Source organism: Oncorhynchus mykiss, chromosome 5, assembly GCF_057628025.1.
Source record: "Oncorhynchus mykiss isolate SJ-2025 chromosome 5, ASM5762802v1, whole genome shotgun sequence".
NCBI lineage: Eukaryota > Metazoa > Chordata > Actinopteri > Salmoniformes > Salmonidae > Oncorhynchus > Oncorhynchus mykiss.
In genome coordinates, this window is record NC_143026.1 from 37,204,221 (window position 1) to 37,220,338 (window position 16,118).

At 42.7% G+C, this 16,118-nt stretch overlaps 1 protein-coding gene across 1 annotated transcript in view; it reads left to right on the forward strand.

The window, feature by feature from the left end:
- Positions 1-837: 837 nt before the first annotated feature.
- The window catches only part of lrrc75bb (leucine rich repeat containing 75Bb), a 59,314-nt gene continuing 44,033 nt past the window's right edge, over positions 838-16,118 (forward strand). Inside the window, exon 1 of the mRNA XM_021602661.3 lies at positions 838-2,275. Within this exon, the coding sequence (XP_021458336.1) occupies positions 1,982-2,275 (294 nt within the window). The 5' untranslated portion in view covers positions 838-1,981. The remainder of the gene's footprint in view (positions 2,276-16,118) is intronic.

The window sequence follows — 16,118 nt, forward strand, 5'->3', positions numbered from 1 at the left end:
TTGCTTGACTGCTGTGAGGGTGATAAGCACAAAATCATTGGTGAACCGCAGCACCCCAAACAATTTGTTCTCGAGTTTGCGTTTGATGAGCAAAGGCTGTGTAGGTTTAGGTTCTACAAAGCTGTGTCCATCATAATAACATTCAATAATCAATTAATTGCATTCATTCTTGCACAATGCGATCAATTATCAACCCAGAGCTTGAAGAAGTATCATGTGCAAATATTGAACAATCCAGGTAATGAATTTAGAGGTTTAACCAGAAAGACTCACAGTTGTAATTGATGCCAAAGGTGATTCTAACATGCATTATGAACTGGGTGGTTCGAGCCCTGAATGCTAATTAATATCAGACTGTATACCACGGGTATGACAATTTTGTTACTGCTCTAATTACATTGGTAAACAGTTTATAATAGCAATAAGGCACCTCTGTGGTTTATGGTATATGGCCAATATACCACGGCTAAGGGCTGTATCCAGGCACTCCACATTGGGTCGTGCGTAAGAACAGGCATTAGCCATGGTATACTGGCCTTATACCATTATTGCTTGATTGACTCAGGGGTGTGCATACCTATGCAAATTAGATATTTCTGTATTTCATTTTCAATACATTTGCAAAAATGTCTAAAAACATGTTTTCACTTTGTCATTATAGGGTATTGTGAGAAAAAAGATTGAATACATTTTTAATTCAGGTTGTAACACAACAGAATGTGGAATAAGTCAAGGGGTATGAATAATACTTTCTGAAGGATATGTCTAACAAGACAGTTGACCGTCAGAGCACGTCTCCACAGAGGAGCAAGTATAGACATGGACAAGTTACTTGACAACATCACGAAAATGATGAGTGTGCTGCAATGGGTGTTGTTGTGATTCTGGATGGCCAGATAGCTACTGTAGCAACAATGCCAAGAAACTGCCATACGGGGAATCGTAGGAGGCTCGTTTCAGCAAGTTTTTTAAATTTTTTATCTCGTCTTGATACCATGTCTTATTTTGAGGTGTTTTGTATGTGATAATATGGCAACAATTCGCTAGCTAGCTAACCAACAACTGTAAGGATGTATTTGAGACAAGTTCTCATTGTGCAAATTAATTTATGTTTTCAATAAACATTGGCGACGAAGTATAGTTTACATATTGTCAACAATCTAAGCCAATTATGTCTGTTTTGTACCCATAGTTGCGCACGCATCGGGTTTGTTGCTAAACAACCTGTCAATTAATCCTGCTGTAGAATTCATTGCAGACAAGTAGGTCAAACAAAGGACTGAACGAGTCCCTCGGAAAACCGAATCAAACCTCTCAGTCACTAAAATGAGTCGTTCAAAAATAAGAAATCGTTCACGACCGACACATCACTACATCACTAATCCAGCATCAATAACCTAGCGGTCTTTAAAGAAAACAGCCCAACTAAGTGACCCATAGCCTGCAACCCAGCAGTTGGGTCAACCAAACAACCAAGCATTTTTGTGTGTACAAAATGTAAAAGCATCGATCTCTCAAATCGAGTTAGTTCGTCGTGAGCTAAACAACAACATTAGCCTTGGACCTGTATGAAGAGAGAGTAATCGCGCGACCCTGATCTAGGCAGCGCGGGTTCTGATTGGACGCAAAGACCACGAGCTCGGTGTGATATTGTATTACTGCACGAGCTCTGCTGTGGCAGTGCGTGGTTATTACTGGAAGACGATGGAAACTATTTGAAGACGAATTACGAATAGAAAGCTATGCAATACTGACGGTGTGATGCTCTATATTTAATATAATAGAGCATATAGTCATTTATCAACCTCTGCTCATATCTTCTCCCTTTGTTTTCATACTGTAAAGATAAAAGTACATGCGTGCGTTACTCAATTTCCAAGTTTAGGCTACTGTGCAACTGTTATGGCTACATTCAGCCAAACGTTAATGATACATAGTGTCAAGGAGCCGTTGTTCAAGTGAAACATTATTCTGTGAAGTAATGGGTTCTAAGTTGACCAGGCAGAGTAGTCTGGACCAAATAGAAACCACATTTTCCAAGAGGAGACGCCAGCGGCATGACAGCTCCAGAGAAACCGAGAGGAGTGGAGGCAAGGGTGGCGGGGAGTTCTTGTTTACATCCCTGATGGTCAAGTCCGACAAGCTTCCAGGGATGCTACGAAAGACCAACCACAGCCCCTACGTGAGACGGGTGGCATGGATCCGGGAAATACAGAAGCTTATCCGAGAAGAGAAACAAGAACAAGCAGTCGAAGTGCTCAAATTGCTAAGAAAGGTAAGAGAGAATGTTTAACACTGAATATTAACTTCTCAACTTCATAAGACGTGCTTTCTGTAAGTCACCTGCTGCACCTGCAGAATATGATGCTGCTTGTTCAGCAGTATCCACAGGTTGTCACTCAAGTCAGTGCCTGATAAATTATTACAAATGTACTGGTAAAAATGCTGCGTCTATTATTAGTATTAGATTATTATACTGTAGGTTTGTTTTTACGTTAGGCTGGGTTCCTTCTTATTTTGGGGTTTCCCGTTTAAAATGATTTACTGTATGTCTTTAAATGTTTTGGTTCATTTCATTGTCAACCTTTATTAAGTGTCTTAGCTTTATAGTTTACTTTGCTCCAATTATTCAGTGGCTTGGCCCTTATATAATCTCAGAGCAAAGGTGTAACTGCTTTGTCAGATTGCTTGCCTCAGGCTCAGGTACAGTGCCTTCAGAAAGTATCAATTTGAAAAATGTTGTTATTTAGCAGATGCTCTCATTCACACCCGTTTACTTTTTCCACATGTTGTTGTGTTACAGCCTGAATTTAAAATGGATTCAATTCAGATTTTTGGTCACTGGCCTAAACACAAGACCCCATAATGTCAAAGTGGAATTATGTGTTTCGTAATTTTTACTAATTAAAAATGAAAAGCTGAAATGTCATGAGTCAATGAGTGTTCCACCCCTTTGTTATGGCAAGCCTAAATCAATTCAGGAGTAAAGATTAGCTGAACAAGTCACATAAATTGCATGAACTCACTGAAAAACAGCTTCTATCTCAAGGCCATCAGACTGTTAAATAGCCATTACTAGCCAGCTACCACCCTGTTACTCAACCCTTTCTGAATGACTACGTCATCTCTGTACCCCACGCATACACATCTTGAAGGTCCCTCACTTGAGCAGTGAATTTCAAACACAGATTCAACCACAAAGACCAAGGAGGTCGCAAAGAAGGGCACCTATTGGTAGATGGGTATAAAAAAGCAGACATTGAATATCCCTTTGAGCAGGGTGCAGTTATTAGTTACACTTTGGATGGTGTATCAATACACCCAGTCACTACAAAGATACAGGCGTCCTTCCTAACTCAGTTGTCAGAGTGGAAGGAAACTACTCAGCGATTTCACCATGAGGCCAATGGTGACTTTAAAAAAGTTACAGAATTTAATGGCTGTGATAGGAGAAAACTGAGGATGGAGCAAGAACATTGTAGTTACTAACCTAATAGACAGAGTGAAAAGAAGGATGCTTGCACAGAATAAAAATGTTCCAAAACATGCATCCTGTTTGCAACAAGGCGCTAAAGTAATACTGCAAAAAATGTGGCAAAGCAATTAACTTTTTGTCCTGAATACAAAGTGTTATGTTTGAGGCAAATCCAATACAACACATTACTGAGTATCACTCAGCATAGTGGTGGCTGCACCATGTTATCTGTATTATTGTAATCGTTAAGGACTGGCCAGCTTTTCAGGACAAAAAAAGAAATGTAATGGATCTAAGCACAGGCAAAATCCTTGAGGAAAACCTGGTTCAGTGTAATGTCGACGCAGGGAGTCAGGAAGCAGGTGTAGTTAGTGAGTTTAATATGAACGAACATAGAATGATACAAAACAAGAGACATCTGACAAGGAAACACAACCAATAACGCCTGATGGGAAATAAGACGGAGTGCTATTATATAGGGGGAGTAATCAGGGTAATGAAGGGTTGCCAGGACCGGTGGTTTGTAAACAGACGCACGGTTCCAGGAGGACGGCCCTGAGGGCGAGGAGTGGGCCGGATGATCTCGGATAATGTTGGGATCTATAATGTTGTCCACCGGGACCCAACACCGTTCCTCTGGACCTTACCCATCCCACACAATGTTTGGAGTCTAGGAGGGATCTGACGGCATAGGCGGGACCTCCCTCGATGTCCAGGATACATCGGCCTGAGGAGAGAAACATGAAAGGAAGGTGAGATCCCATACTCAGTGGTGAGTTGTAATCTGTATGTCACCTAATTGACCCTCTGGAGAACCTTGAACAGGCCCCACAAACCAGGGTCTCAGCTTCTTGCAGGCAAGGCGAAGTGGGAAGTTCCTGGTGGAGAGCCGGACGCATTCACCAGGATGGAACACGGGCGCCTCACTGCGGTGGAAATCCGCCTGGTACCTGGAGAGCGGTAGGGAGACTAGAGGAATGAGGATGCCTCTTGTCCGCAATAGGGACAGAGCCCCAGCTGTCTCTGGCAGTGTCGCTCAGCCGCGGGTAGGCACGTGGCCCCTACCTCCATGGGTTCAGGCTCTGACTCAGATTCGTCAACGAAGGAGGCAGAGCGGTGATGGTGGTTTCCGACGCTTCCGTAGAAGGTTATCCAGACGGATGGCCATCACGATAAGTGCGTCCAAGAGAGTGTGCCATCATCTTGGCACGCCAACTCCATCTGGATCTCCTCGTGCAATAATCTTTGGAATAGGGTGCGGAGCGCTGGCTCATTCCATCCGCTGGATGCTGCCACTGTCCTGAAGATGAGGGCGTACTCCGCAGCGGTCTGGTCTTCCTGCCATAGGTGGAGTAAGTGCTCACCTCCATCTCTGGCCTCTAGTGGATGGTCAAAGACCCTTCTGAACAGAGCCATGACCCCTTCATACGAATCCAGCTCTTCCTCTCCTTTCTCCCAGATGGCCGTAGCCCACTCCAACTCACGTCCAATCAGCAGGGAAATAACCATGGCAACCTTGGACCTCTCGGTGGTGGGGGCTCCAAGGTGAAGAGCAGAAATCGAGGGAGTACTGGATTAGGAAGCCACAGCATTTTGATGGAGTCCTATCGTATTTGTCCGGGAGGGACAAACTGACCTCGCTGACCTGGACGGACTGCTGGATGGGCTGGGATGCTGGGTCGACACATAAGAAAGAATCCTCCGCCTGAGGGAGGTGACGCCCTTTTGGCAACGTCGAAACATTGAAGAACACGGAGGATCTCATCCATAGCTGCCCCCATTTGAGCCAGCTGGTCGTGGTGTTGGCGAAGTACGTCTCCCTGTTCGTTGACCATCTGGAAGATGCCTTGATCAACTACTACTTCCATGTGGTGAGGCATTATTCTGTAACGTCGACGCAGGGAGTCAGGAAGCAGGTGCAGTTAGTGAGTTTAACATGAACGAACATAGAACGATACAAAACAAGACACACGCCTGACAAGGAAACATAAGCAATAACGCCTGATGGGAAATAACAACGAAATGATATATATATATATATATATATATATGGGGAGTAATCATGGTGATAAGGTCCATGTGTGCATGATGAGGCGCAGGTATGCGTAATGAAGGGTTGCCAGGACCGGTGGTTAGTAAACCAACGACGTCGAACGCCCGTGGGGAGGAGCAGGAGTAGACGTGACATTCAATCTGCTTTCCACCAGACGCTCTGAAATGAATTCACCTTTCAGCAGAACAATAACCTAAAACACAAAGCCAAATCTACACTGGAGTTGCTTACCAAGAAGACGGTGAATGTTTTGCTTAAAGTTAACCTTTTCACATGTGGGTTCCAAATATCTGTTAACAGTCACGGCAGCATGAGTTGTTTTATGCACGAGATGTCAGAATGCACTCACTGTTCCAAAATGTGATTGTTGCGCAACAGGAAAGTTAACACGCGCTGCCTGATAATTATCAATAGGCTATCTTTCAGTTTGTCAATTTCAAATGATTTTCTAACAAATGTTATTTTCAAACACAGTTTGAATTAAGGTGTGTTCCGCCTTTTTTGAAGGTTGTATTGATTATGATGAGCTAATACTAAGCTATTTACCAGCTATGTGCGGCACCATTTTTGTTGACATTTTACAATGCGTTCTGGGTGTCACGTAACATAACTTTGTAAGTACTGTGTTTGTGAAAAATGTTTCTTTGAAAAAACAGTGTGGCCAGCTCAAACGCTGACGGTTGCATCAATCGAAACTGGACGTTCTAAATAAGCTTTCTAATCACACCGGTTTGAGGGTACGCTGCAGGGAACACTGTAGAATGATCACACCCATTTGTTGGTACATGTGAAAAGGTTCATCTTGCATTTTACCAGAGAAATATAGGCTGGCTACACGAGAAACTTATTGGAGGCAAGTAGCTACACATCAGTCAGAGCGCTGTCTGCTGATAGAATTTTCAGTCATGAATTCTCATCCGAGTTTAGAAGTGCAAGGGAAGCACAACATTAGTCTGATGCTGAGCAGAAATTACAATAAGAAGCCTTTTAGATCTGTGTTTACAAAATGCAGCAAGCTATTTTCTATGCACTAAAAAAAAATCCTGTGTGGAAAACGCAGAATTATGTGTTAACACGACCCCGAGTTTAACTTGCTATCTAAGTAATTGGCTGAATCAATAAGGTGACGGAGCATCATATTTTGTTAGCTTTCTGCCGTGCTTGAGAAAGGCAAAGCCCTTTGGATGAGTTATTTGACCAGCTGCCACTTATATCTTGATTTTCATGCATTTTTTCTCCTCTTTGTTCTCGGCCCGTCTGCTCCTCCCCCTTCTTTTCCAAGCAGAGCAGGCCTGTGACTCAGACTCCACACAGACACAGCGTGTAGACATGCTGCTGGAGAGCCAGTACTGCATGCGTCAAAATTTTGTTTGTTTGAACAATATCTCTCGTTCACATTCACAGCCTCCATGTAAATGTGCTAATACTTGTGTAAATTTTGTTAGCATTCTGGAAATAGATGCCAAATTAGCTTTTTTATTGGGTTTCCTGGCGCCCCCTTGTGTATTAAACCGGTAATACCATATATCCCTGGGTGAGAGAAGGACGATATGAAAATGTGGATACCGCCCAACCTTAAATCCTTCCCTAACCTTTACCATTTAACCTAACTACTAAACTTAACCCTAACCCCTAGCCTAGCTAAAGTTAGCGAGCTAGCTATACATTATGCAAATTTGTAACATAATATACATTTGCAAATTCGTAATATATTGTACATTTTGTAAATTCGTAACATATACTGTAATACGAATTGTAATTTGTGAGATATACGAAATGGGTGATGAATATCCTCAAATTCATACATACCATACGAAACGTAACATATACTAAATGGAGTGGGCATATTTACGTACAGAATAATACAAAATGCTCTGAGACCAGGTTGGTCATACAAAAATCTTTGCCAGTGTGTGTGCATGTGTAGGCTACCTGCCCCTCTCTCCCCACCCGCAAAGTTTAAGTAGCATCTCGCGCCCTACACTTGTCTGACCATCACGTATGTAAACAACTAGCATGCATGTTCCATGGCAAACTGCTCTATCCACAATGATTGGTGAAGTAATTTAATGAGCTAAATGGAAAAAGCTGTAGATTTCACAGGTTTAAAAGGAACAGAAAGGAACAATATAAACCAGTCCTTTTTTGGGGTTCAAACCGGTTCAGAACTTTATTTTGCTGGTCGGAACAGTGGAACGGAACGGAAAAATTGTGGTTCTGTTCAGAACGCTACGATTGGAAAGTTTTGGTTCCAACCCCTGATTGTGTTGCCATGCAGAATGGGTCATGTCTATTGCACAAATTAATGAACTATATCTGAGCCACGTGCCACACATCAAACCTTAGCACCAGCAAAAAGCATAATCTTGTCTAAATGACGTCACACTGACACTTCAGGATGAATCATTTACACACACCCCCTGCGCTACATTCACCTCTCAAACTTACTCAACAGTGACCCCAGCGTTGAGCTGAGTGTAACTGTAAATCTGGATCACGGCACCACTGTAAAGGACGTCACACTTCTTGCTTAGCCAGTACCACATCCTGACATCTGATTCAGCTCACGCTGAGGCTCAAACCTTGGACCTCTGCCTTGCTAGCACACGAGACACACTCGAGACCCTCCTAAAGCGTCTTACCAGTCAGCGAGACACTTCAGGCTGAGTTTCACACGTCCACATGTGCTACACTTGCACTGATCTGCTTCCCTGTAGCACTGAAGTTACATTAATTAAAACATGCTCAGCTCCACCTTCTCTTGTCAAGTCCTTACTTTTCACAGATTCGTCACACAACTAACAGTGGGAATTTAAAATCAGTGTCTGTAATTAATGAATCTGGGCCTTGCTGTGGGTTTTATTGCGCTTGGGTAGCCACTTATATTGATCTTACAGGAAAGCCTCTTAAAGTTCAGAGATCAAGACAACTCCTGTTGAGAAGACTCCCTCCCATCATTAACATACCACAGAGGAGACAAAATAGTACTGTACTGCCATACAGTATATGTCCCCATCTGAAGAATATTATGCATCTATTAGGCAGGGCAAACATATTATCACGATTTCACATACACTGCATATCATGAAAATCAATACATTATAGCACGCTTTTTTTTGGCTCATTCAGTAGTTTATATCTAATTAAGTAGTTATTATCTTAAAATAATATTTTATATTTCTAAAACATAAGTTTAACTTGATACTGTGGCTGCTTCCTGTTTTCATGAATATTAGATGTAGAGCCCAGTGTCAAAACACCGGTTTTAGATGTCCAAATTCAAAATCAATATGTTGAAATAAACTGTGATATGTTGAAGACAAGGAAAATTACCCTACACACATCACACTTGTAAATTAGTACCTTGTAAACTGCTTTCGCACCAATTTTTACCAGGGGGCCACTCTAGACTGGAATTGATTAGCTTGTTCTACTGTAATCAATAGCGTGTGCATATTAATCACAAACATCAATATTTGTATTGAAATCAATGAAACTGGTAAAACAAAAACTGCGTAGATATGTACCGCTTGCGCTCTTCTTACAGGCAAAACTCAATGGACTTGGGTATACTACATATACCAGCAGATAAATGAGAGCCTGTTGCAGCCATTAATTAACTCATATCTCTGTGAGAAAATGTTTACGGCAGACAGCCAATACGAATAAGGTATCACAACACTCACTTTTTGACTAAACAATTTCAAGGAAATCAACACCTCACATTGGTTTCTAAATAGCGACAGGGGTTGGCTTTCATTTGAATGATAGCTTAACCCTCAAATCTGCAAATTCATGTGAGGCCAGAGATATTTATACATAATTTTTTCTTGCCACTATGGCCTTAAAGTCCCACTACAGACAGAAACACTGGTACTAAACCAAAGACATTGATTTGTTTTTGTAAGATTGTGATGATTAGAAACTTTTATACTAACACCACCAATCGGAGGTAAAAAATTGTGTTTTTCCTGTCATTTTTGTGTGGTGATTGTACTAAGACGTTCTGTCTACCATGGGGAATTTAGCCTAATACATTTTTTTAACGTATGTCAAAATTATTCAATATTTAGATTTAAGATTAATCACACTCACAGTTGTACATCTATTTCTTACTACTTTAACATGGAGAGAGTTTTAAAATGCTCCTAACCACAATTTAACAGGGCACTCTAGACTATGACTTCCGGCGCCGACAGAGATGGCGGCCTCGCTTCGCGTTCCTAGGAAACTATGCAGTGTTTTGTTTTTTTACGTGTTATTTCTTACATTAGTACCCCAGGTCATCTTAGGTTTCATTACATACAGTCGAGAAGAACTACTGAATATAAGATCAGCGTCAACTCACCATCAGTACGACCAAGAATATGCTTTTCGCGACGCGGATCCTGTGTTCTGCCTTTCACCCAGGACAACGGAATAGATCCCATGCAGCGACCCAAAAAAACGACTCAGAAAAAGAGGGAAACGAGGCGGTCTTCTGGTCAGACTCCGGAGACGGGCACATCGTGCACCACTCCCTAGCATTCTTCTCGCCAATGTCCAGTCTCTTGACAACAAGGTTGATGAAATCCGAGCAAGGGTAGCATTCCAGAGAGGACATCAGAGACTGTAACGTTCTTTGCTTCACGGAAACATGGCTCACTGGAGAGACGCTATCGGAGGCGGTGCAGCCAGCGGGTTTCTCCACGCATCGCGCCGACAGAAACAAACATCTTTCTGGTAAGAAGAGGGGCAGGGGCGTATGCCTTATGGCTAACGAGACATGGTGTGATGAAAGAAACATACAGGAACTCAAATCCTTCTGTTCACCTGATTTAGAATTCCTCACAATCAAATGTAGACCGCATTATCTACCAAGAGAATTATCTTCGATTATAATCACAGCCATATATATCCCCCCCCAAGCAGACACATCGATGGCTCTGAACAAACTTTATTTGACTCTTTGCAAACTGGAATCCATTTATCCGGAGGCTGCATTCATTGTAGCTGGGGATTTTAACAAGGCTAATCTGAAAACAAGACTCCCTAAATTTTATCAGCATATCGATTGCGCAACCAGGGGTGGAAAAACCTTGGATCATTGTTACTCTAACTTCCGCGACGCATATAAGGCCCTGCCCCGCCCTCCTTTCGGAAAAGCTGACCACGACTCCATTTTGTTGATCCCTGCCTACAGACAGAAACTAAAACAAGAGGCTCCCACGCTGAGGTCTGTCCAACGCTGGTCCGACCAAGCTGACTCCACACTCCAAGACTGCTTCCATCACGTGGACTGGGACATGTTTCGTATTGCGTCAGATAACAATATTGACGAATACGCTGATTCGGTGTGCGAGTTCATTAGAACGTGCGTTGAAGATGTCGTTCCCATAGCAACGATTAAAACATTCCCTAACCAGAAACCGTGGATTGATGGCAGCATTCGCGTGAAACTGAAAGCGCGAACCACTGCTTTTAATCAGGGCAAGGTGACTGGTAACATGACCGAATACAAACAGTGCAGCTATTCCCTCCGCAAGGCTATCAAACAAGCTAAGCGTCAGTACAGAGACAAAGTAGAATCTCAATTCAACGGCTCAGACACAAGAGGCATGTGGCAGGGTCTGCAGTCAATCACGGACTACAATAAGAAATCCAGCCCAGTCACGGACCAGGATGTCCTGCTCCCAGGCAGACTAAATAACTTTTTTGCCCGCTTTGAGGACAATACAGTGCCACTGACACGGCCTGCTACCAAAACCTGCGGACTCTCCTTCACTGCAGCCGAGGTGAGTAAGACATTTAAACGTGTTAACCCTCGCAAGGCTGCAGGCCCAGACGGCATCCCCAGCCGCGCCCTCAGAGCATGCGCAGACCAGCTGGCCGGTGTGTTTACGGACATATTCAATCAATCCCTAAACCAGTCTGCTGTTCCCACATGCTTCAAGAGGGCCACCATTGTTCCTGTTCCCAAGAAAGCTAAGGTAACTGAGCTAAACGACTACCGCCCCATAGCACTCACTTCCGTCATCATGAAGTGCTTTGAGAGACTAGTCAAGGACCATATCACCTCCACCCTACCCGACACCCTAGACCCACTCCAATTTGCTTACCGCCCAAATAGGTCCACAGACGATGCCATCTCAACCACACTGCACACTGCCCTAACCCATCTGGACAAGATGAATACCTATGTGAGAATGCTGTTCATCGACTACAGCTCGGCATTCAACACCATAGTACCCTCCAAGCTCGTCATCAAGCTCGAGACCCTGGGTCTCGACCCCGCCCTGTGCAACTGGGTACTGGACTTCCTGTCGGGCCGCCCCCAGGTGGTGAGGGTAGGCAACAACATCTCCACCCCGCTGATCCTCAACACTGGGGCCCCACAAGGGTGCGTTCTGAGCCCTCTCCTGTACTCCCTGTTCACCCACGACTGCGTGGCCACGCACGCCTCCAACTCAATCATCAAGTTTGCGGACGACACAACAGTGGTAGGCTTGATTACCAACAACGACGAGACGGCCTAAAGGGAGGAGGTGAGGGCCCTCGGAGTGTGGTGTCAGGAAAATAACCTCACACTCAACGTCAACAAAACTAAGGAGATGATTGTGGACTTCAGGAAACAGCAGAGGGAACACCCCCCTATCCACATCGATGGAACAGTAGTGGAGAGGGTAGCAAGTTTTAAGTTCCTCGGCATACACATCACAGACAAACTGAATTGGTCCACTCACACAGACAGCATCGTGAAGAAGGCGCAGCAGCCCCTCTTCAACCTCAGGAGGCTGAAGAAATTCGGTTTGTCACCAATAGCACTCACAAACTTCTACAGATGCACAATCGAGAGCATCCTGTCGGGCTGTATCACCGCCTGGTACGGCAACTGCTCCGCCCACAACCGTAAGGCTCTCCAGAGGGTAGTGAGGTCTGCACAACGCATCACCGGGGGCAAACTACCTGCCCTCCAGGACACCTACACCACCCGATGTCACAGGAAGGCCATAAAGATCATCAAGGACATCAACCACCCGAGCCACTGCCTGTTCACCCCGCTATCATCCAGAAGGCGAGGTCAGTACAGGTGCATCAAAGCTGGGACCGAGAGGCTGAAAAACAGCTTCTATCTCAAGGCCATCAGACTGTTAAACAGCCACCACTAACATTGAGGGGCTGCTGCCAACACACTGACACTGACACTGACTCAACTCCAGCCACTTTAATAAATGGGAATTGATGGGAAATGATGTAAATACATCACTAGCCACTTTAAACAATGCTACCTTATATAATGTTACTTACCCTACATTATTCATCTCATATGCATACGTATATACTGTACTCTATATCATCGACTGCATCCTTATGTAATACATGTATCACTAGCCACTTTAACTATGCCACTTTGTTTACATACTCACCTCATGTATATACTGTACTCGATACCATCTACTGTATCCTGCCTATGCTGCTCTGTACCATCACTCATTCATATATCCTTATGTACATATTCTTTATCCCCTTACACTGTGTATAAGACAGTAGTTTTGGAATTGTTAGTTAGATTACTTGTTGGTTATTACTGCATTGTCGGAACTAGAAGCACAAGCATTTCGCTACACTTGCATTAACATCTGCTAACCGTGTGTATGTGACAAATACAATTTGATTTGATTTGATTTGATTATAGCTTCCATAGTGATTGTGCAGCAGGCTGAACGTTTGACATCTCTATATAGCTATTCTGTACAACATAGATAGACAGTTAGTCTCTTCCCACTTGCTGTGTCGACCCATTACACTTTTGATCCGATGATAGATCATTTTAATGAACACATCAATGCAACTTGATAAGAAAACCGCCCACTAGATAAAAACACTGGTCCAGTCAGGTGGGAATGAAACCTATATCAACTCACACTGATCCACTTTAACAACACAGTAGTTCTTGTAGCTCTGCTGTTTTTCCTCAATGAGTGAAAAAGCTGTTTTTTCTTTCAGGGAAGGCTGGATTTGGAGTTAACGCTTTTGAGTCCCATGCCTGCGTGTTTTAGTGATTCAAACCCCTTTTAAACATTTAATGTTTGAGCTATAAACTGCTGCTTTTTTGCATTGGATTTGTCTGTTTCTTTTGCTTCCGCGGATACCAACCATTAGCGTGTGCGATTAATAACAGGGGTGTTATTTGTGAGACAAGGGAGGATGTCCAATGATCTTCTATGTAAAATAACCCTTACCTTCTAACGACTCGTGTGGCTTGTGAGCATCATAGAGCAAGACAGACGTGCGTGTTTTGTGAAAATGAAAAGCTGAGATCTCACAAAACACGCACATCTGTCTTACTCTATGACGCTCACAAGCCGCACAATGGTCGTTAGAAGGTAAGGGTTATTTTACATAGAAGATCATTGGACATCCCATGACATAGTGTCTGTCATACTGTCGTGCTTTATGTACAGTACCAGTGAAAAGTTGACACCTACTCATTCAAGGTGTTTTCTTTATTTTTATTATTTTCTACATTGTAGAATAATAGTGAAGACATCAAAACTATGAAATAACAGATATCAAATCAAATCAAATCAAATGTATTTATATAGCCCTTCGTACATCAGCTGATATCTCAAAGTGCTGTACAGAAACCCAGCCTAAAACCCCAAACAGCAAGCAATGCAGGTGTAGAAGCACGGATATGGAATCATGTAGTAACCAAAAAAAAAGTTAAACAAATCCAAATATAATTTATATTTGAGGTTCCTCGAAGTAGCAAGCCTTTGCCTTGATGATAGCTTTGCAAACTCTTGGCATTCTCTCAACCAGCTTCATGAGGTAGTCATCTTGAATAAACTTTGATTAACTCCCAACTTCTTTGGGATAGGGGGAGTATTTTCACGTACGGATGAAAAGGTTGCCCAGAGTAAACTGCCTGCTACTCAGGCCCAGAAGCTAGGATATGCATATTACACTCTGAATTTTCTAAAACTGTTTGAATGATGTCTGTGAGTGTAACAGAACTCATATGGCAGGCGAAAACCTGAGAAAAATCCAACCAGGAAGTGGGAAATCTGAGGTTTGTAGTTTTTCAAGTGATTGCCTTTCCAATATCCAGTGTAAATGGGGTCAGATTGCACTTCCTAAGGCTTCCAGTAGATGTCAACAGTCTTTAGAAAGTTGTATCATGCTTCTATTGTGAAAGGGGAGCAAATAAGAGCTGTTTCAACAATTGCTCAGCCTGAAAGCCATTAGTTGTGTCTCGCGCGTGGCCGTGAGCACGACGGTCATTCTCTTTCCTTTCTATTGACAAAGGAATTGTCCGGTTGGAATATTATTGAAGATTTATGATAAAACATCCTAAAGATTGATTATATACATCGTTTGACATGTTTCTACGAACTTTAATGTAACTTTTTAAAACTTTTCATCTGGACTTAGTGCCCGCGCTTTGTGCATTTGGATTAGTGAACTAAACACGCAAACAAAAAGGAGGTATTTGGGCATAAAGACTGACTTTATCGAACAAAACAAACATTTATTGTGGAACTGGGTTTTCTGTGAGTGCATTCCGATGAAGATCATCAAAGGTAAGAGAATATTTATAACGCTTTTTCTGACTTTTGTTGACTCCACAACTTGGCGGGTATCTGTATGGCTTGTTTTGGTGGCTGAGCGCTGTACTCAGATAATCGCATGGTGTGCTTTCGCCGTAAAGCTTTTTTGAAATCTTAATGCGGTTGCATTAAGGAGAAGTGTATCTTTAATCGTATGTATAACACTTGTATCTTTCATCAAAGTTTATGATGAGTATTTCTGTAATTTATGTGGCTCTCTGCAAATTCACCCGATGTTTTGGAGGCAAAACATTACTGAACATAACGTGCCAATGTAAACTGAGATTTTTGGATATAAATATGAACATTATCGAACAAAACACACATGTATTGTGTAACATGAAGTCCTATGAGTGCCATCTGATGAAGATCATCAAAGGTTAATGATACATTTTATTTCTGCGTTTTGTGGCTCCTCTCTTTGGCTGGAAAATAGCTGTATGTTTTTTTGTGACTAGGCGCTGACCTAACGTAATCGCATGGTATGCTTTCGCTGTAAAGCCTTTTTGAAATCGGACACTGTGGTTGGATTAACAAGAAGTTTCTTATAAATGGTGTTTAATACTTGTACGTTTGTGGAATTTAAATTATGAGATTTCTGTTTGAATTTGGCGCCCTCGCAATTTCACTGGCTGTTGTCAAATCGATACCGTTAACGGAGTTTGATCCCTAAGAAGTTTTAACAGGTGTGCCTTGTTAAAAGTACATTTATGGAATTTCTTTCCTACTTACTGTGTTTGAGCCAATCAGTTGTGTTGTGACAAGGTAGGGGTGGTATACAGAAGATAGTCGTATTTGGTAAAATACCATATTATGGCAAGAACCGCTCAAATAAGCAAAGAGAAATGACAGTCCCTCATTACTTTAAGACATGAAGGTCAGTCAATGTGGAAAATTTCAATAACTTTGCAAGTTTCTTCAAGTGCAGTTGCAAAAACCATCAAGCGCAATGATGAAACTGGCCCTCATGAGGACCGCCACAGGAAAGGAAGACCCA